Below are 19,160 nucleotides of genomic sequence, written 5' to 3' on the forward strand. Positions count from 1 at the left end.
TGTGTAGATGTGACCACTGTTTGAGTATACCTTTAAGTTTAGATACCATGGGTGGGAAGTTAGCTTCGAATAGTCTGCAAAAATCTTTAGTCAGGTTGATTCCTAGGTATGGGAGGTGGGAGTCTGCCCAGTTGAAAGCATAAACTGATTTAAGGTGGAGTAATTCTTCAGGTGTGTAACCTATCGGGAGAGCACTGGATTTTGACATGTTTATGGAGAGGCCTGAAATCTCTGCAAATTTTGATAGGGTCTGAAATAGGTTCGGGAGGGATATGAGAGGATTGGTGAGGAACATCAAAACATTGTCTGCGTACATCCCAAATTTGTATGTCGAGTGGCCTTTTTGATAACCAGAGATATCTGGGTTTTGGAGTATGGCTATGGCTAGGGGTTCGAGGGCCAAGGCGAAAATTAAAGGTGATAACGGGCATCCTTGTCTTGTACCTTTGCCTAGACTAAAAAACTTAGAGTTGCATCCAGGGAGTCTAATTCTGGTTTTCGGATTCTGATAGAGAGCTAAGAAAGCATGTAGGAATGCTCCCTGGAAGCCCATGCGTTGTAGGAGTGTAGTGATGTATGTCCAGGAGACACTATCAAATGCCTTTTGTATATCTAGGCTGAGCATAAGGAGTTTATGCGAAAATAAGTTTGCATCTTGTATTATGTTTGTGGCAAGGCGAATATTATCAGTGATGAGTCTATGGGGGATAAAGCCAGACTGGAAAGGGGAAATCAGAGAGGGGATAACTATTGCCAGTCTGTCAGCCAAGATTCTGCTAAAGATTTTTAAGTCATTATTCATGACCGAGATAGGTCTATAGTTTTGGGGTAAGGTATGGTTCTTTTGAGGTTTCGGAATCAGGGACATGTTAGCTAATAACATATCATCAGAGAAACTACCGCCTTGTAAAACCCAATTGAATAGATGGACTAATCTAGGTGTGAGAAGGGGAGAGAATTTCTTATAATATAGAGAGGAGAATCCATCAGGACCGGGTGCTGAACCCGACTTTAGAGATTTGATAACATTCAAGACCTCTGCTGGTGTGATAGGGGCGTTCAGGTTGTCTAATTGTGTGGGGGAGATGTTTGGAAGGGGGATATTCTGAAACCATGTGATGTCAGATGGAGAGGGTTTTAGCTGGGATGGGGCTAGCAGAGAGGAGTAGAATTGTTCAAAGATATGAAGGACTTCCTGTGGATGGGAGGTGATGTGTCCCGAGGGGGTCGTTAATCTATATACATGGGGCGGGCGGGAGGAACGATTAAGTTTTCTGGCGAAAAGGGTGGAAGCAGAACTCTCATAAAGGAGACATTTGGCTTTTGACCAACGTAGGGATTTTTCCACCCTCTTCGACAGGATACCCTCCAGCTCCAATCTTTTTTGGTCAATTAGTTGTCTAGTGGATTCTAAGTGTAGGAGATTAGTATTCTTGTAAAGACTGTCCAAGTCCTTATTGAGGGTTAAAATGTTTTGTTTATCTATTTTATTCTGAGCAGCAGCAAGACCAATCAATTTTCCCCTTAGAACTGCCTTGTGTGCTGACCAAACCGTGGAGGGAGGGGTTTCTGGGATGGCATTAAGATCAAAATATTCGTCAATAGCATGTGCTACCTCTCCCTCAACGACTGTATCTGATAAGAGAGATTCGTTGAGTCTCCATGAGTAGGAGGTGGGAGCCAGCCTAATGTATGAAGTGGTGAAGGCAGTGGCATGATGGTCCGACCAGGAGCAAGGATGGATGCTAGCATCTGTGGTATTAGCAAGGATAATGGGGGTAGTATAGATGTAGTCTAGTCTCGCATAACTCTTATGGGGATGGGAGTAGAAGGTGTATTCTTTAGCCCCAATGTTGTGTGCTCTCCAGGTGTCCACCAGTTGGTGTTCTAGTAGTCCACCCGAGAGCGAACGAGGAAAAGATTTGGCTGAGGGGGACATCGAGGATCTGTCTAAAGTAGGGTTAGCAACCGTATTAAAGTCCCCACCTATTATCATGTGTGGCGATTGGAATTGGGAGAGACGGGCAAAGAAGAAGTGAAAAAAAGATGCAGGAGAGTCATTAGGGGCATAAATACTGGCAATTGTAATTTCTCTAGAATGGATCAGACCTTTGATTATAACAAATCTACTCTCTTTGTCTTTAAAGACTTGTTTGACATCCATTGGGAAAGAGCTGTGCAAGAGTATGGCGGCGCCCCTACTTTTCGTTTGATGAAATGTGCAAAAAGTCTGAGGGTAGTGTCTGTGGAGGAATTTAGGATGTGAGTGTGCAAAATGCGTCTCCTGTAAAAGGAGGATCTGCGCTCCATGCTGTTTATAGAATGCAAAAGCCTTTCTCCTCTTTAGAGGGGAATTAAATCCCTTGACATTGTGTGATATACACCTAATCACCATGACGGTGGTGATAGTGGTCTATAGTCTGAGGGCAAGCAGACCCAAAAAGGGGGACTAAAGCAAACCCATTGGATTGCAAGAGGCAAAAAAGGGGGGCCGACACACTCGAGCACTGGGAGGTCAAAGGGCAAAATACATCAAAAATGTAAGTTATACAGAACAATATCAATATGTAGACTATACTATCTTTCAGCATAATTAAATTGATGCAAAAGCATTGTGAAGGTTGACCAAAACCTGAAAAAAGAACAGGAAAAAAAAAAAAAAAAAAACTCACGAAAGTTAGAACTTAATGTGATTGACCACATAACTAGGAACTGGATCAGGTTATAGGAAAAACCTGAAAAGAAGAAAACACAATTTCCGAGACTACCAGGTCTCGAACCCAGCCTGAGAGGAGTTCTGTGCTATGTTGGGCGAGTGAGAGAAAAAAAAGTCAAAAAGAGAACTTGCCTGCAGTGAAGTCAGAACCAAAAAAAAAAAAATAATAAAAATGATGTCCAAATCTGCTAGGCTGCGGCTGGGTGGGGAAAACAAGTCGCGGCTCCTAGGGACCGACGTCCGGGCGGCTGTAAATTGTAGTTAGGTGCATGTTGCTGGGATGTCTTGAGGGTGACATCAGAGGAGAGAAGATCAGCGAAATGGGTCCTCCGGTCTGTCCCCAACGTCATATCTGATGCGGCGTCTGTCTCTTCTGGTTGGAGGTGTCTGCCAAATAGGTGAGAGTCTTGGTGTAGAGGGGGGTCGACGGATGACCTCAGGTTCAAGAAGGCCGAGTTTAACCAAAACTTCTTGGCCCTCCAGGAGAGAAGTGGCAGAATATGTGGTACCGTTGTGGGGTATTACAAGCTTGAAGGGAAAGCCCCATCTATAACGAATGCGGGCAGCTTGGAGGGCAGTAGTAATCTCCTTCATGCTACGTCTCCTGTCTAGAGTGGCAGGAGAGATATCAGGATAAATTTGGATGGTACGGTCATCTAGCGTAATACATTGTTGATTGCGGGCAGCTCTAAGGATCTCCTCTTTAGTTAAGAAGTCCTTCATGCAAAGGACAATGTCCCTGGGAGGTTTGTCGTCGGGTGGTTTAGGTCTGAGGGCTCTATGTATACGATCACAGGTGAATGCACCCGCTTCTGTGTCTGGGAGCAAAGATTTAAACAGGCGGATCATTGTAGGGATGAGATCCGTAACTGATTCTGGGATACCTCTTATACGCAAATTGTTGCGTCTATTGCGGTTATCGAGGTCTTCGATTTGGGATTGCATCGAGGAGAAAGCTGTGGCTAGAGATTCATGTTCTCTGGAGAGGTCACTGTAAGCGAGAGCCAGTTCGTCATGTTTGGTTTCAAGCCTTTCCGTCCTGGAGCCTAAGGCCGCAATCTCCTGGGAGAGAGTATGAGAGGTTTTGTGCAGCTCAGTCTGAAACTTGGTTGCCAGCCTAGTGTACATGGCCTCCAGACTGCTTTCTAGGTCTGTCTTTGTAAGGGAAGCGGTGTACTCACGGTTGGGGTCAGTAACCGGTGTTTGATCCGGGAGGGATCCCAGAGATGGTGCAGGAGACGGAGGCTTGCTTCTCCCTGCGGCGCCATTTTGAGACATGCTGCCGAGATCGCAGGAGATAGTTGGTTAGGGTATGTTGAGACGATCCTCTGGGTTTTTTCTTTCTCCCAGGCATGCACCACGATTAAGGGGCTCGGGGGGTGATAAAATCGCTGAGCTGGAACGCAGTTAATAGCCCACCGGAGCCGTTATCTTCCTGGGCTGAACGGAGCTAACCTCTCAGACGTCCATCACGTTCGGCGCCGCGCATGCGCCCTCCGTAGCAGGATGAATTCTGAAGCGTTCTGGGCAATATTATCTGCTCATATTCGGCAAAATGCTTCAGAACTCATTTGACGGCGCTTCACAGTACAGATGGACAATGACCTGAAGCATACTGCGAAAGTAACCAAAAAGTTTTTTAAGGGAAAGAAGTGGAATGTTATGAAGACAAAACTGAAGGGAAAATGCCCCAAGACCAAGCAGGAACTGAAGACAGTTGCAGTAGAGGCCTGGCAGAGCATCACCAGGGGTGAAACCCAGTGTCTGGTGATGTCTATGCGTTCCAGACTTCAGGCTGTAATTGACTGTAAAGGATTTGCAACCAAGTACTAAAAAGTGAAAGTTTGATGGATGACTGTTAATCTGTCCCATTACTTTTGGTCCCTTAAAAAGTGGGAGGCACATATACAAACTGTTGTAATTCCTACACCGTTCACCTGATTTGGATGTAAATACCCTCAAATTAAAGCTGAAAGTCTGCAGTTAAAGCACATCTTGTTTGTTTCATTTCAAATCCATGGTGGTGTGGGTATAGAGCCAAAGAGATTAGAATTGTGTCAATGTCCCAATATTTTTGGACCTGACTGTAAGTGGCGGGCTATAGAGGAAGATTGCAGTAGTTGTTAAAGTGGAAGACCTGGGCCCATTTGCTGTGGGGTGTTTGCTTTAAAGGAATTGCAACTGGAGAAAAGCTTCATATAAAGCTGTCATACCCTCTCTATATTTTGAGGGTTTAAAATCCCCTGGGGAGCCTCCTCTCACATAAGAGTGGTGTGCTCTATTGTGGCTTTAGCTGTCACCTTTTGGATTTAGGTCCCATTTAGGGGTTGATTTACTTAAAGGAGAAGTCCAGCCTGAGCTTTTTAGGCTGGGCTTCTCCTAAGGGTCACAGGAGTGCAATTCGTTTTACACTCCTGTGACCCATTTTCAGCGGAGAGCAGTCCGAAGTTACACAGATCAGTCCAGGCACCGCGTCATCCCGACTTCCGAAAGTCTGGATCTGCCAGCTGCCTTGACTGATGAGACAGCCGCTCCCCGTCCCTCCACAGCTCAGCGCTCCGATGAGCGTGGAGGAGAAGAGAGGAGAGCTGCTGACCAACCGTTAGCAGCTCTCCTCTCAGGTATCTGTGAGAACTGAGCCATCGGTGGTGTTCAGTGGCTCGGTTCTCAGTGCAGAGATGCCGGGGGACGGGCTGCAGCATCGGTATGATGCTGCATCCACCTAGGTAAGTATATATATCCCAGAAAAAGATCCCATGCTTCTCTTTTAAAGCAAATAGACTGTGCACTTTGCAAAGTGCAATTGCACTCTGCTTAGTAAATGAGGTAAACCTTCACTTTGCAAAGAATACCTAATCCTGTGCAAGGAAAAAATAAATAAATAATGAAAAAAAAACAGCATTATTACTTGCACATGATTGGATGATGAAAGTCAGCAGAGCTTTTGTTAATTTAGTAAGTTCTGGAGCAACTACTCTTGCAGAGTGCAACTGCACTTTGCAAAGTGCATAGTCCATTTGCCTTTAGTATATAAACCCCAAAGTGAGAAGACCGGTATTCCTATATGATTTGATCTATTTGGAATTGGTTCTCTTTTCACATGAACTTTTTTCACATTAGTTGTCTGTTTGTCCTATTTATATATATTCAATTAAATTTCACATGATCACTTTTGCTATTTGATAATATGATTTTTTTAATAAATATCAATATAATTGGTATTGTTTATTACCTTTTTTTAAGTTGGAGTATCTTTACTGGGTAATAGCTGAAGCTGCGTATGTATGGATATTGCTATATTTCACAACTGAATATCACTCTTTATGCGCTGCACTTAGTTATATAATATTTTGGCATATGCTGTACACATGCGTTACATTGAATGACATGCGTTATGCACATGTGTATTTGTTTCACAATTTGGCTATGAGCAATTTGATTTAGAGGGGAATAAAGACATTATTGTTTATTATTAATTGTACTGAGGGGCACATGTTAAATTTGTATGAGGTGCTGGCTTCTCTTTGGCTTCTCATATATCAATGATCCAGCACTATTTATAATAACAATTTACAGACAGTAGTTTGCATTGTGTGAAATTCCATTTCTCCAATGATCTATATAGTTGGCAACATATTTAATTATTTCTAAAAGCCTTTTGCAGCTACAGTAGTGTTCAAGTTCATTCTCTTATATCTCATCTTTTGATGAAATGTCCTTGTAATGAACAGAAGACAAAGTAAAGTCCTTCAAGATATTATTATGACTGTGGGAACCTGCATGTTGCACAGAAATTTACTTATATCTAGTATTCCAGTTGTACTAATTTTTACATTTTCTAAATATAGGAAGGTTTAGCTAATTATCTGTAAACTCTGCTCTACTTTTGGGAGTGAGGTGTAACTTTCCTCTGTCGATAAATATATGTAAAACTTTATTAATTAATGTATTTTTTGTATACTTTTGGTATGTTAACATATACTATTGGAGGCTAGTGCCATAACAATAGCCATAGCAGCCCACATGGGGGCTATTTGGTGTAGAAGGGGGACCCATTAGGGGTGATGTTGAGGCAAATTAAACATAGAAATTCTGTGTGCATGAAATAATACAAATCCAGTGGTATATACACCGATCAGCCATAACTTTGATTATTGACAGGCATAGGCGTGCGTAGGGGGTGTGCCAGGTGTGCTTGGGCACACCCTAATCACCCAGTGCAACAGGGCCACTGATAAAGCAATGCAGCTGGAACTCCTGTACTAGGCCTGGGCCCTATCAGTTCAAAAAGGGGGCCTCGGGCACCTGCCAAGCAAGAGGACCAACTGTACTGCCTTATTGTAGACACTCTTGTTCCTTCCCCTGCAGAACTGCTGGCCTCTCCTCCTCTCCTTCCCTCTGGCTGCACTGCAGGGGGATAAATTCTAGTATCTGCCCCCCCTGTGCCTCCTTCCCCTGCATCACTTCCGGCATCCCTCCTCTCCTCTCTTAACAGCACCTGCTGCAGGCACACAGGGGGACATTTCAGTATGGAGAGTAGGGAAAGGGGCCAGTAGATATGATCTTTTCAGAATGTACACAGTGAGAGATCGGGGACTGATCGCTCCTCTGTCTACTCATCGCTGAAGCATAGTAAACTATGTGTACAATACCTCAGTTTGTGAATGAACAGGAAGCCTGTGAGCTCTTCCTATTCATTCATCTGTGCAGCTGAGGCTGCATGAAAATGGACTGATGAATGTCCATTTCTCAGTTTAGACCCCTTATATTTCACACAAAAATGTAAATAAATAAATATCTAAAAAAATAAAAACCAAATACAATTCTAAAAAGTAAATAAAACAAATATTAAGGACAGTGCTTCTATCATTTCTGAAAAACATAGCATTGCCGCTGTGGCATGTGTATGCCCCTAGCCACTGCCTCTGTTTTTGAGCTTTGGGGTGCACACCCTAATGCAATAGGCTGCGCACATCTATGTTGACAGGTTAAGTGAATAATATTATCTTGTTACAATGGCATCTGAAAATTAGTGGGATATATTAGGCAGCAATTAAACATGTTGTCCCTAAAGCTGATGTGTTGAATGCATAAAAAAATAGGCATCACAGTTTGCTGTGTATGGGGCTGCGTAGCCAGTCAGGATGCCCAGACCCGTATCCACAGCCTAAAGCACATACAATGGGCATTGTGATGCATTGCGCAATGTTCTGCTGGGAAACCAGACATATATATGGATGCTACTTTGACACTTACCACCTACCTAAACATTGTTGCTGACCAAGTACACCTCTTCATGTATACAGTATTCCCTGAGGGCAGTGGCCTATTTCAGCAGGATAGTGCACCTTGCCACACTGTAAACATGGTTCAAGAGTGGTTTAATGAACACAACGACCTTGAGGTGTTGATTTGGTCCCTGAATTCTCCAGATCTCAAACCATCAAGCATCCGTGGGATGTGCTGGTAAAACCAGTCTAATACATGGGAGCCCCACCTCACAACTTACAAGACTTAAACGATCTTCTACTGACAGCTTTGTGCCAGATACCACAGCATACCTTCAGTGGGCTATTGGAGTGCATGCCTCAATAGTTCAGGGCTGTTTTGACAGCAAAAAGGGGACCTACTCAATATGAAGTTGGTGATCATAATGGCTGATCAGTGTCTTTACCCCCTTAACACTCCCTCCTGACAGCCCTTTAACCAATTTAGCACTGTGCTATAGCCAAAAGATAGCTACAGTGCTGCACTATAGTTCTGGGAGAGTGCCCATAGACGTCCTCCCAGACTCCCATCCCCTGCTTGCTCCCTGTGGCACACATTGGACACCCTCTGTGATCATTGTGTCCTTCAAACACAGCTGATCACAGATCAGGGTAAAGAGACAATCACAGCTGATCACATGTAAACAGACTTGTCAGTTATAGGCAGTCCTTTCCTCACACGCTGTGTCTGTGGGAGGAAAAGAGTGCCGATACCCGATACTATAAATATTTGCCACTTATGCACGTATTGCAAGCGCAATTTGGCAAGGAGAAGCCTAATATATCAAAGTTCCCCCTTATCAGGATATTGAGATCACAATGACCAAAGGGATTAATATCTAAGGTGTATTCATATTTACTGCAGAGTAAAATATATGGCGAACCCTTGAAAGTGAGAGATAAATGGGAAGTAGCTATCCCACAAAAGATGGATTGTGATTGGGAGGGGATCTGCTCTTCACACCTGATGGCACCCCCAGCAGTTAACAATAACATGATTTAGTTAAATATTATACATCAAACATATCTTAGTCCAATTAGATTGTATAAAATGGGGAGGATGTCAACATCAAACTGTGTGAGGTGCCGTCAGGGGGAAGTGGATTCTCCATCTGACGTGGAACTGTAATAATGTTTTGGGATACTGGAAACTAATTTGTCAAAAATTCTAAAAAGACAAGTCCCAAATGCAATAGAGGTAAGCCTTTAATATATATATATATATATATATATATATATATATATATATATATATATATATATATATATATATAGATTAAATATTTTTGCAAGAAGTACTTTTTATAGCAAGAAAACAAATAGTGGAAAGATGGATACAGCCTACACCCCCCATTGGTTAGCCAATGGGTAAAAGCCTGCAATCAGATTATACCATATGAAAGAATAATGTACGAACATAGAGGGAATAAGCATAAATATCATAAAATATGGGGAATGTGGAATAAATCCTACTTGTCTCTGGATACAAGGGAGGGGTAGAAAGGAACACAACTTGAGGGAAAGAAATACAATATACAGTATCTCACAAAAATTAGTACACACCTCACATTTTTAAAAATATTTTATTATATCTTTTCATGTGACAACACTGAAGAAATTACACTTTGCTACAATGTAAAGTAGTGAGTGTATAACAGTGTAAATTTGCTGTCCCCTCATAAAAACTCAACACACAACCATTAATGTCTAAACCGCTGGCAACAAAAGCGAGTACACCCCCAAGTGAAAATGTCCAAATTGGGCCCAATTAGCCTTTTTCCCTCCCCTGTGTCATGTGACTCATTAGTGTTACTGGGTCTCAGGTATGAATGGGGAGCAGGTGTGTTAAATTTGGTGTTATCGCTCTCACTCTCACATACTGGTCACTGGAAGTTCAACATGGCACCTCATGGCAAAGAACTCTCTGAGGATCTGAAAAAAAAAAATTTGCTGTATATAAAGATGACCTAGGCTATAAGAAGATTGCCAAGACACTGAAACTGAGCTGCAGCACAGGGGCCAAGACCATACAGCAGTTTAACAGGACAGGTTCCACTCAGAACAGGCCTCACCATGGTCGACCAAAGAAGTTGAGTGTACGTGCTCAGCGTCATATCCAGTCTTTGGGAAATATTAATATGAGTGCTGCCAGCATTGCTGCAGAGGTTGAAGGGGTGGGGGGTGAGCCTGTCAGTGCTCAGACCATATGCCGCACACTGCACCAAATTGGTCTGCATGGCTGTCATCCCAGAAGGAAGCCTCTTCTAAAGATGACGCACAAGAAAGTCCGCAGTTTGCTGAAGACAAGCAGACTAAGGAAATGGGTTACAGGAACCATGTCCTGTGGTCTGATGAGACCAAGATAAACTAATTTGGTTCAGATGGTGTCAAGCGTGTGTGGCGGCAACCAGGTGAGGAGTACAAAGACAAGTGTGTCTTGCCTACAGTCAAGCATGGTGGTGGGAATGTCATGGTCTGGGGCTGCATGAGTGCTGCCGGCACTGGGGAGCTACAGTTCATTGAGGGAACCATGAATGTCAACATGTACTGTGACATACTGAAGCAGAGCATGATCCCCTCTCTTCGGAGACTGGGCCTCAGGGCAGTATTCTAACATGATAACGACCCCAAACACATCTCCAAGACGACTACTGCCTTGCTAAAGAAGCTGAGGGTAAAGGTGATGGACTGGCCAAGCATGTCTCCAGACTTAAACCGTATTGAGCATCTGTGGGGCATCCTCAAACAGAAGGTGGAGGAGTGCAAGGTCTTTAAAATCCACCAACTCCGTGATGTCATCATGGAGGAGTGGAAGAGGACTCCAGTGTCAACCTGTGAAGCTCTGGTGAACTCCATGCCCAAGAGGGTTAAAGCAGTGCTTGAAAAATAATGGTGGCCACACAAAATATTGACACTTTGGGTCCAATTTGGACATTTTCACTTAGGGGTGTACTCACTTTTGTTGCCAGCGGTTTAGACATTAATGGCTGTGTGTTGAGTTATTTTGAGGGGACAGCAAATTTACACTGTTATACAAGCTGTACACTCACTACTTTACATTGTAGCAAAGTATAATTTCTTTACTGTTGTCACATGAAAAGATATAATGAAATATTTACAAAATTGTGTGGGGTGTACTCACTTTTGTGAGATACTGTATAATAGGAAAAGGTAGTAGCTACTGTGTGTGGAAGTAGAGTTGGGAATGGGAGATAAATACATGAGAAGAAGAAGATATAAGAAATGGAATGGTAAAAGAGATGTACTGTATGAGAATTGCACATTTTTTAAAATTAACGAAATAGAGATATTGTATTTTTGTATTTTATATGTAAGAAAAAACTGTAATAAAGAGTATTTAAAAAAAAAAAAAAAGAGTGCCGATACCCAGTAGGGCTGTTGAAATTAATCGCCGAATCGATGCATCGGCATTCGACCCCCCACGATGCGGCATCGATGCGGTAGCGTTAAGGCATCGATTATTAAGGATGACGTCATCGTCGCGCCATGCCGCCCTGGCTCCGAAAGCAGCCGAAGCTTTCGCGCCGTTCCGAGTGGAGCCGAAAGCAGCCGAAGCTTTCGCGCCGTTTCCTCCGTCCTCCCGCCTCCCGCTGACGTCACCCGCCTGTGTCGCAGCTCAGAGAGAGGAGAGAGAAGAGAGACGCGTGTCCGACCTCCTCCGAGTCCCGAACTCCGCCACACAGTGTGAGTGTCAGACTGTCAGTGAGTGAAGTAGTGGAAAGCTGAGCAGCAGGCTGTACTGTTACAGGGGGAGAGGGAGACCAGCCTCGTTCACCACTCAGGGGACACGCACAGACAGGACACAGGACTGGGAGACCCGAGCTAGCCGCCATTAGCCACCACCAGGCCGCACTGATTTTGTCCTAGTGTGTGTGTCCTCCTGTCCTCCAGGCAGCAGCAGCAGGAGAGGAGAGGAGATCAGCAGTGCCAGTGAGTGCCAGACACTAGTCGTCAGAGACAGACAGACAGACACAGTGCCACATTGTCTGCCACTCAGCAGTTATAGTACCATCATCATTAATCAGGTAGGTAACTGACTGTGTCCTGTCATGTCATGAGATGTCAGTGTCACTATCACAAGCACACTATGAAATTAATGAAGAAGTACACTCACTAAACTAACTTGTCATTATGTCCTGTCCTGTCCACTCCTCAGACTCCAGTCCCCACTTGCAGTCGCAGGCAGCGCAGCAGTAGGAAAGGAGGAGAGAGAGACCCATCATCAATCATCATCACAGGTAGGTAACTCTCTGTATCTCTGATGCAATGCATTGTGTGGACTGTCTGTCATTGTAAAAAAAATGCAAATGCCAAATTTATTAATGTAAAATGTAAATAATAAAATATTAATAATGAGGGTGCTTGCCTTGCCAGTTGCCATTCTGTATTCCTAAACATTAACCCCTTTGCGCCGAGCGGACGCATTTGCGGCCTCGGCTTTAGGGGGTTATACCGTCCGGGATGATGCCCACAGCTGCACTGCTGCAGTGCAGGCATCATCCCTCCGGTAGTGGTACCGTTTTTTACTGCGGGCGCCACCGCCGGGCCGTCGGCTTTCCCATGGATAACAACCAAAGTGGCTAAAAGCCGCTTGGTTGTTATTCTGGAGGAGCGGGACTCGGGAGTGGACTGGAAGTGGACAATGACATCCCCTAGCCTCTTAAATTAAATGCATAAGAAAAAAGAAATAATAATTTTAAAAGCGCCCAGCAGCAAAGAAAGCGCATATGAACTTGAAGTTGACTTGGCAAGTTGCACCCGGCTCAAATCACATGTGGTATCGCTGGGATCGTCAGAGCGAGAGCAATAATCATAATTCTAGCACTAGACCAGTAGACCTCCTCTGTAACTCTAACCTGTGGTGGTAATAATAATAACCATTATTTTTTTTTAAAGTGTCGCCTTTAGAGATTATTAGGTACCACATTGTGACTTGTCACCATTCTACGAGTGTGCACAATTTTAAAGCATGACATGTTTGGTATTTATTTACTCAGCGTGATATCATATTTCACATCATAACAAAAAATTTAGGCTAACTTAAGCTTTGCTGTTTTGTTTTTTTTAAATTCATGAAAGTATTTTTTTTTTCCCAGAAAAGTTGCATTTAAAAGACCGCTGCACAATAAATTAAATATAGTGTGACATAAAATATTGCAACAATCGCCATTTTATTCTCTAGATTCTCTGCTAAAAAATATATATAATGTTGTTTGGAGGTTTTCTAAGTAATGTTCTATCAAAAAATATGGATTTTAACTTGTAAAAAACACCAAATGTCAGAGAAATAGGCTTAGTCATGAAAGGGTTAAAGAAAGTGAGCTTAAGTGACCATGACCAATGCCATTGCCAATGCCATTTAATTAATTATGGTTTATTTTATGTAGGCCTATCTGTAATCTATTGAATGTCCAATGTCTTGTCTTAGTGATTGATCACATCTTTATTGATACCTTTTGTATGATGTATGGTTTTGCTCATCAATGCCCCACACATGTTGCTGCAAAACCGTAATAATACAAACAAACAAGATAACTAATGAAGTTGTGATGTGAATCATTCACTAAGACAATGAATACATAAAACTAGAAATAATGAAATGGCATACGTTGTCATTTGGGGGGGGGGGGGGGGGGGGATTTTGGCGGGGCAGGGACAAGACATATGTTGTTTGTAGCTGTTTGTGACGTGTTCAATGACCATTGACCAATGACTGACTAGTCCAGTGCCAGTTGATGTCTGACCATGGCGGCCGGCTAGCAGCACAGATCACAGATAAGATCAGGGCACATTTTTAACACATAGAAGATAGTTACTAGTACTACTACTAGTAGCATGATAGCAACTACAAGCAACTAAGTGCGACTGCGATGCGAGTAGCTAGTGACGGCGTGTGGGATAGAATAAGGATTTTGTAGCAACTATTTGTTTAACATTATCAAATACAATTACATACACTTGTTACACTTTTATGGTGATGATCTCGTGGCAGGCTTTAGGTTTAATCACTTTTTTTTTTTTTCTTCTTCTTCTTTTAATACTTACTGACAGAGTTTGTAGTAGACAACATTCTCGTCATCACCCCTGTCACAACAATTACATGGCATGCTACTGCTGCTAGACTAGTAAAAAAAAATGGCAGAAGGAGACCAAAAAGACCGAGAGATAAAAAATGCACCTAGCTTTTTAAAAGCAAACATCTGGGCACATTTTGGCTTTTATGAACATGAACAAACAAATGGGAAGCTTGAATTGGACAAGTCATACACCGTGTGTAAAGCCTGTCACACAAAAATTAAATATCTAGGGAATACTACTAATATGAGAAACCACGCTAGCCGTTTTCACTCAGAGATGCTGCTAACACCTGCCACCACCACCACCACCAATGCCGCCAAGTCAATAGACCGAGCTCAGCCAAGAATTGATGCAATACTCTCAACTTTGCCGCCCAACTCTGAAAAGGGGAAGAGAATAACAAAAGCTGTAGCAGCTTTCATAGCTAAGGACCTTCGCCCTTACTCTGTTGTGGAGAACACTGGGTTTTGCTACCTGTTGAAGACGATAGAGCCGCGTTACAAGATCCCATCACGAAGTCACTTTACAGAAAATGTTATACCTGCACTCTACCACGAAACTAAAGCTCAGATAATTGCGTCAATGAGCCAAGCAAGTCGAGTCGCAATAACGTGTGATTCATGGACTTCAGTCACGACAGAGTCTTATGTTACAATAACAGCACATTACGTTAAGGAGTGGAAGATCTTGTCGCATGTGCTGCAAACGAGAGCCATTTATGAGTCTCACACAGGTGCTCATCTGGCAGAGCTACTGTCTCGTGTTGTGGAAGAATGGCAACTGTCCGATAAATCTGTAGTGCTTGTGACCGACAACGCGTCAAACATGATTGTTGCAGCTCAAGTTGGCAAATTTCCCCATGTGAAATGCTTCGCCCATACACTAAACCTTGCATCCCAGCGAGCGCTGAAAGTGGCCACACTCTCCAGGCTTCTTGGCAGAGTGCGACGGATATCCACATTCTTTCACCGCAGCACTAGAGCAAGCCACTGTCTAAAAGAGAAACAGAAATGTCTTGGCCTGAAGAATCATAAGCTGATAACTGATGTGCCAACAAGATGGAACAGCGCATATGACATGGTCGAGAGGTTCTTAGAACAACAACCTGCAGTCTGTGCCACCTTGCTGTCTCCAGAAGTCAGAAGAGGAGAGTCCGATCTCTGCACTCTCAATGAAACAGATGTGTCAAATGCAGAGGATGCTGTGCGTGCATTAAAGCCAATGAAGGATGCAACCATGCTGATGTCAGAAGAGCGCAATCCAACAGTTTCTCTCATTGCCCCTCTAAATGCACAACTCCTCCAGAGCATGACAGACACCATAGGAGACACACCCATGATCCATGAGATCAAGAATGCCATCAGAACAGATCTTCAGAAGAGGTACAGCAGTGAGGCAGAGAAGAAGATCCTACATACAGCCTCTGCACTGGATCCTCGCTTTAAGGGACTGCCTTTTATCCTCACAGAGGAGGAGAGATTGGAGATATACAAAGGAGTGACTGAGGAGGCTGCATCCTTGGAGGTAATTCAATTGATTTGAATTTTATCATATTTCTTGAAACGAACTGTAACTAGTAGCTAGCTACAGCTTGCTACATAGTGTAAGCCACGCTTCTGAGTCTGATGCGGTGCAGGAACTGCACCGTCCGTTTCCTGTGCTTTTTCATCACCCCATCAGAATCATAGGCAATTGACAATGTGTTTTATTTATTTTTTTTCCTATTCTTTTATGTTCAAACACAGATTACATCTAGGAGGACACATGAGGAGGAGGATCAAGTGCCACTGCCAAGAAGAAAAGAAACTCTGGAAGAAGAAGAAAGTTCACCCGTCGAGGACAACCATTCTCCATCTCCTCCCAAAAGAAAGGCCAGATCGCTGCTCATGAGTTTGCTGGGACAGTCTTTCACTGACACTGAAGGTACAATAGAACCTAAGACCCCCTATGCCAAGGCTGAAGAGGAAATGGAAAAATATTGTAAAGCCCCACCTCTGCCTCTCACTGAGGACCCTTTGAACTGGTGGTGTGAGCATGAGGTCATATTTCCCCTCCTTTCCCAGCTGTCAAAGCAATACTTGTGTATCCCAGGCACAAGCGTGTCTGCAGAGCGGGTTTTCTCCACTGCAGGAGATGTAGTAACTGCAAAAAGAAGCGCACTCAAACCAGAGCATGTGGATCAACTAGTGTTCTTACAGAAAAATCTACACATTCCCAAATCCTGAGCAGCATTGCTTGGCGCTTGCGCTTTGCAGTGACCCATTTTTTTTTATCCAGGAAGTGCTGATGTACTGTTGTGTCTGCCAGTGCCACAGCCACTGCCCCTGCCCTTGCCTAGCCCACTGTTAGTCTGCCACACCACTGAGTGACCACACACCAGTGTTATTAACTTTATATATTTTGTTAATAGCACAGCACTGTCACTGTCAGTGTCTGCCACTGAGATTTTGATTTTTGAAGATTGTCAAAAAAAGATTTAATTTTTTTTTTTTTTTTTAAAGTAGGGGTTACTTTAACCCTCAGCCAAATACTAAAAGTTCCAAACAACTGATGCCAATTGCCAACCAAGCCTCAGCCCAGTCTCTGTCTCCCCTCCCAGTCTCGCCCTCTCCCCTAGTCCCTCTACTCTCCTTCCCTCTCCCCCTACTCTTTCCCTTTAAGGCCTTCTTCCCCTTTCCCTCTTCCCCTTTCCCTCTTCCCCTTTCCCTCTTCCCCTTTCCCTCTTCCCCTTTCCCTCTTCCCCTTTCCCCCTTTCCCTCTTCCCCTTTCCCTCTTTCCTTCCTTCTTTCTCGCTCCCTCTTTCCTTCCTTCTTTCTCTCTCCCTCTTTCTTTCCTTCTTTCTCTCTCCCTCTTTCTTTCCTTCTCAGAGAGAAGGAAAGATGGAGAGAGAGAATGAAAGGAGGAGAACTTCTCTCCTCTCTCTCTCTCTCTTTCTCTCTCTCCCTCTCCCTCTCTCTTTCTTTCTTTCTTTCTTTCTTTCTTTCTTTCTTTCTTTCTTTCTTTCTTTCTTTCTTTCTTTCTTTCTCTCTGTCTCTCTCTTTCTCTCTCTCTTTCTTTCTCTCTCCCTCTCCCTCTCTCTCTTTCTTTCTTTCTCTCTGTCTCTCTCTTTCTCTCTCTCTTTCTTTCTCTCTGTCTCTTTCTCTCTTTCTTTCTCTCTGTCTCTTTCTGTCTCTTTCTTTCTCTCTGTCTCTTTCTTTCTCTCTGTCTCTTTCTTTCTCTCTGTCTCTGTCTCTTTCTGTCTCTGTCTCTTTCTGTCTCTGTCTCTTTCTGTCTCTCTTTCTCTCTGTCTCTTTCTTTCTCTCTGTCTCTTTCTTTCTCTCTGTCTCTCTTTCTCTCTGTCTCTTTCTTTCTCTCTGTCTCTCTTTCTCTCTGTCTCTTTCTTTCTCTCTGTCTCTCTCTTTCTCTCTCTCTTTCTTTCTCTCTCCCTCTCTCTCTTTCTTTCTTTCTCTCTGTCTCTCTCTTTCTATCTCTCTTTCTTTCTCTCTGTCTCTTTCTCTCTTTCTTTCTCTGTCTCTTTCTGTCTCTTTCTTTCTCTCTGTCTCTTTCTTTCTCTCTGTCTCTTTCTTTCTCTCTGTCTCTTTCTTTCTCTATGTCTCTTTCTGTCTCTGTCTCTTTCTGTCTCTGTCTCTTTCTCTCTGTCTCTTTCTCTCTGTCTCTGTCTCTTTCTCTCTGTCTCTTTCTTTCTCTCTGTCTCTTTCTTTCTCTCTGTCTCTTTCTTTCTCTCTGTCTCTTTCTGTCTCTGTCTCTTTCTGTCTCTCTTTCTCTCTGTCTCTTTCCCTTTTCCCTTCCCCTTTTCCCTTCCCCTTTTCCCTTCCCCTTTTCCCCCCGTCCCCTTTCCCTCCCCTACCAGTACCAAATACCAATGCCATACCCCTCTCTCCCCCCCACCCCCCTTCTACAACCTTCCCCCTCTCCCCAGTCCCCACCATTCCCCTTCATCTCTACATCCCTTTTTCTTTTTTTCCCACCAGAGTCCCTCCTATCTATTCCCTATGTCATTGTCAACAAGACCTTATAACGCCAGTTATGCCACTCTAGTCTAGTCTAGCGTCAACTCAACGCAGTCACAGTCACACTGTTTTTGACTGACTTGGTGGCAGCAGGCCTGCAGGTGGCCGTGGCACTGGCAATTGCAAACAATCAATGATCATCACAGTGAACTGAACATGGAGTACTCAGTATACTATGTATGTCATATAAATATTATATTTGTTATAGCTTTTCTAGCACTGGAGGAGATGGAGAATGGTTTTCTATTGTGTGTCCAACTGTCCATTTTGAATTTTTATACTAGTGTCGTCATGTCGTGTGACTGTGGCGTGTTCAATGTCACAGTGTGTCTGTCATGCTCTGTGACTGCCTGTCTGTTTCTAGGGGTTTAATGTTCAACCAAATCAATTCTGTATTTAATTCCAGACAACTGACGCCCGCCAAGCCACCAGAGGAAGGCAAATCCTTGAAAGAATAAATTGAATCTTAAAACTTGGGAGTAAATCTTTATTGGATCACACAAATATACACACACAAAAGAAAAATCACACACCGACCTGATGAGTGGCTGACTGACTGTGCCACTTGCCTGCGTTGTTCACACAGTGGCCTGCCCTTTCTCATGATTCACAACTGACGTGACGTCACGTGTGTGTTTTTTGTTGGTATTGTGTGTGCATATTTCTGATCCCATAACGGTTTAACACAAGGTTTTAAGCTTCAATTGATAATTTATTCTGTCAAGGATTTTTGGGCTTCCTCTAATGGTGACTTGGCTTGGCTTCAGTTACAGGTGTATCGTGGTAGAGTGCAGGTAACGTTTTCTGTAAAGTGACTGAGTGACGACTTGAGTGACAACAAGCTTTGCTAGCACTGGGGGGAGATGGAGATAAATGGTTAATTTTTGAAGATTGTGTCGGACACAATCTTCAAAAATGAATGTGTCCATCGAATTTTCACACTTGATGTTATATTGTCAAATGTCAATGTTTGGGGGGGTCAACTCAACCCTCAGCCAAATAAAATTCTAAAATTGTATTTAATTCCAGACAACTGATGCCCGCCAAGCCAAGCCACCAGAGGAAGGC

At 43.4% G+C, this 19,160-nt stretch overlaps 1 protein-coding gene across 1 annotated transcript; it reads left to right on the forward strand.

Moving 5' to 3' along the window:
* The first annotated feature begins 14,139 nt into the window (after positions 1–14,139).
* Positions 14,140–16,307, forward strand: LOC141102973 (E3 SUMO-protein ligase ZBED1-like). Its single transcript, XM_073592042.1, has 2 exons — positions 14,140–15,606; positions 15,828–16,307. Exons 1-2 carry the CDS (start codon positions 14,140–14,142, stop codon positions 16,305–16,307), a joined length of 1,947 nt encoding a protein of 648 aa, XP_073448143.1.
* Positions 16,308–19,160: the final 2,853 nt, after the last annotated feature.

Source organism: Aquarana catesbeiana, linkage group LG07 (genome assembly GCF_042186555.1).
Source record: "Aquarana catesbeiana isolate 2022-GZ linkage group LG07, ASM4218655v1, whole genome shotgun sequence".
In the NCBI taxonomy this organism is placed as follows: Eukaryota; Metazoa; Chordata; class Amphibia; order Anura; family Ranidae; genus Aquarana; species Aquarana catesbeiana.

Excerpts from the sequence above, each read along its gene's own strand:
- LOC141102973 (XM_073592042.1), top strand. The coding sequence starts at position 14,140 with ATGGCAGAAGGAGACCAAAAAGACCGAGAGATAAAAAATGCACCTAGC. Across the intron at positions 15,607-15,827 it reads AGGAGGCTGCATCCTTGGAG|ATTACATCTAGGAGGACACA; the intron begins GTAATTCAATTG and ends GTTCAAACACAG.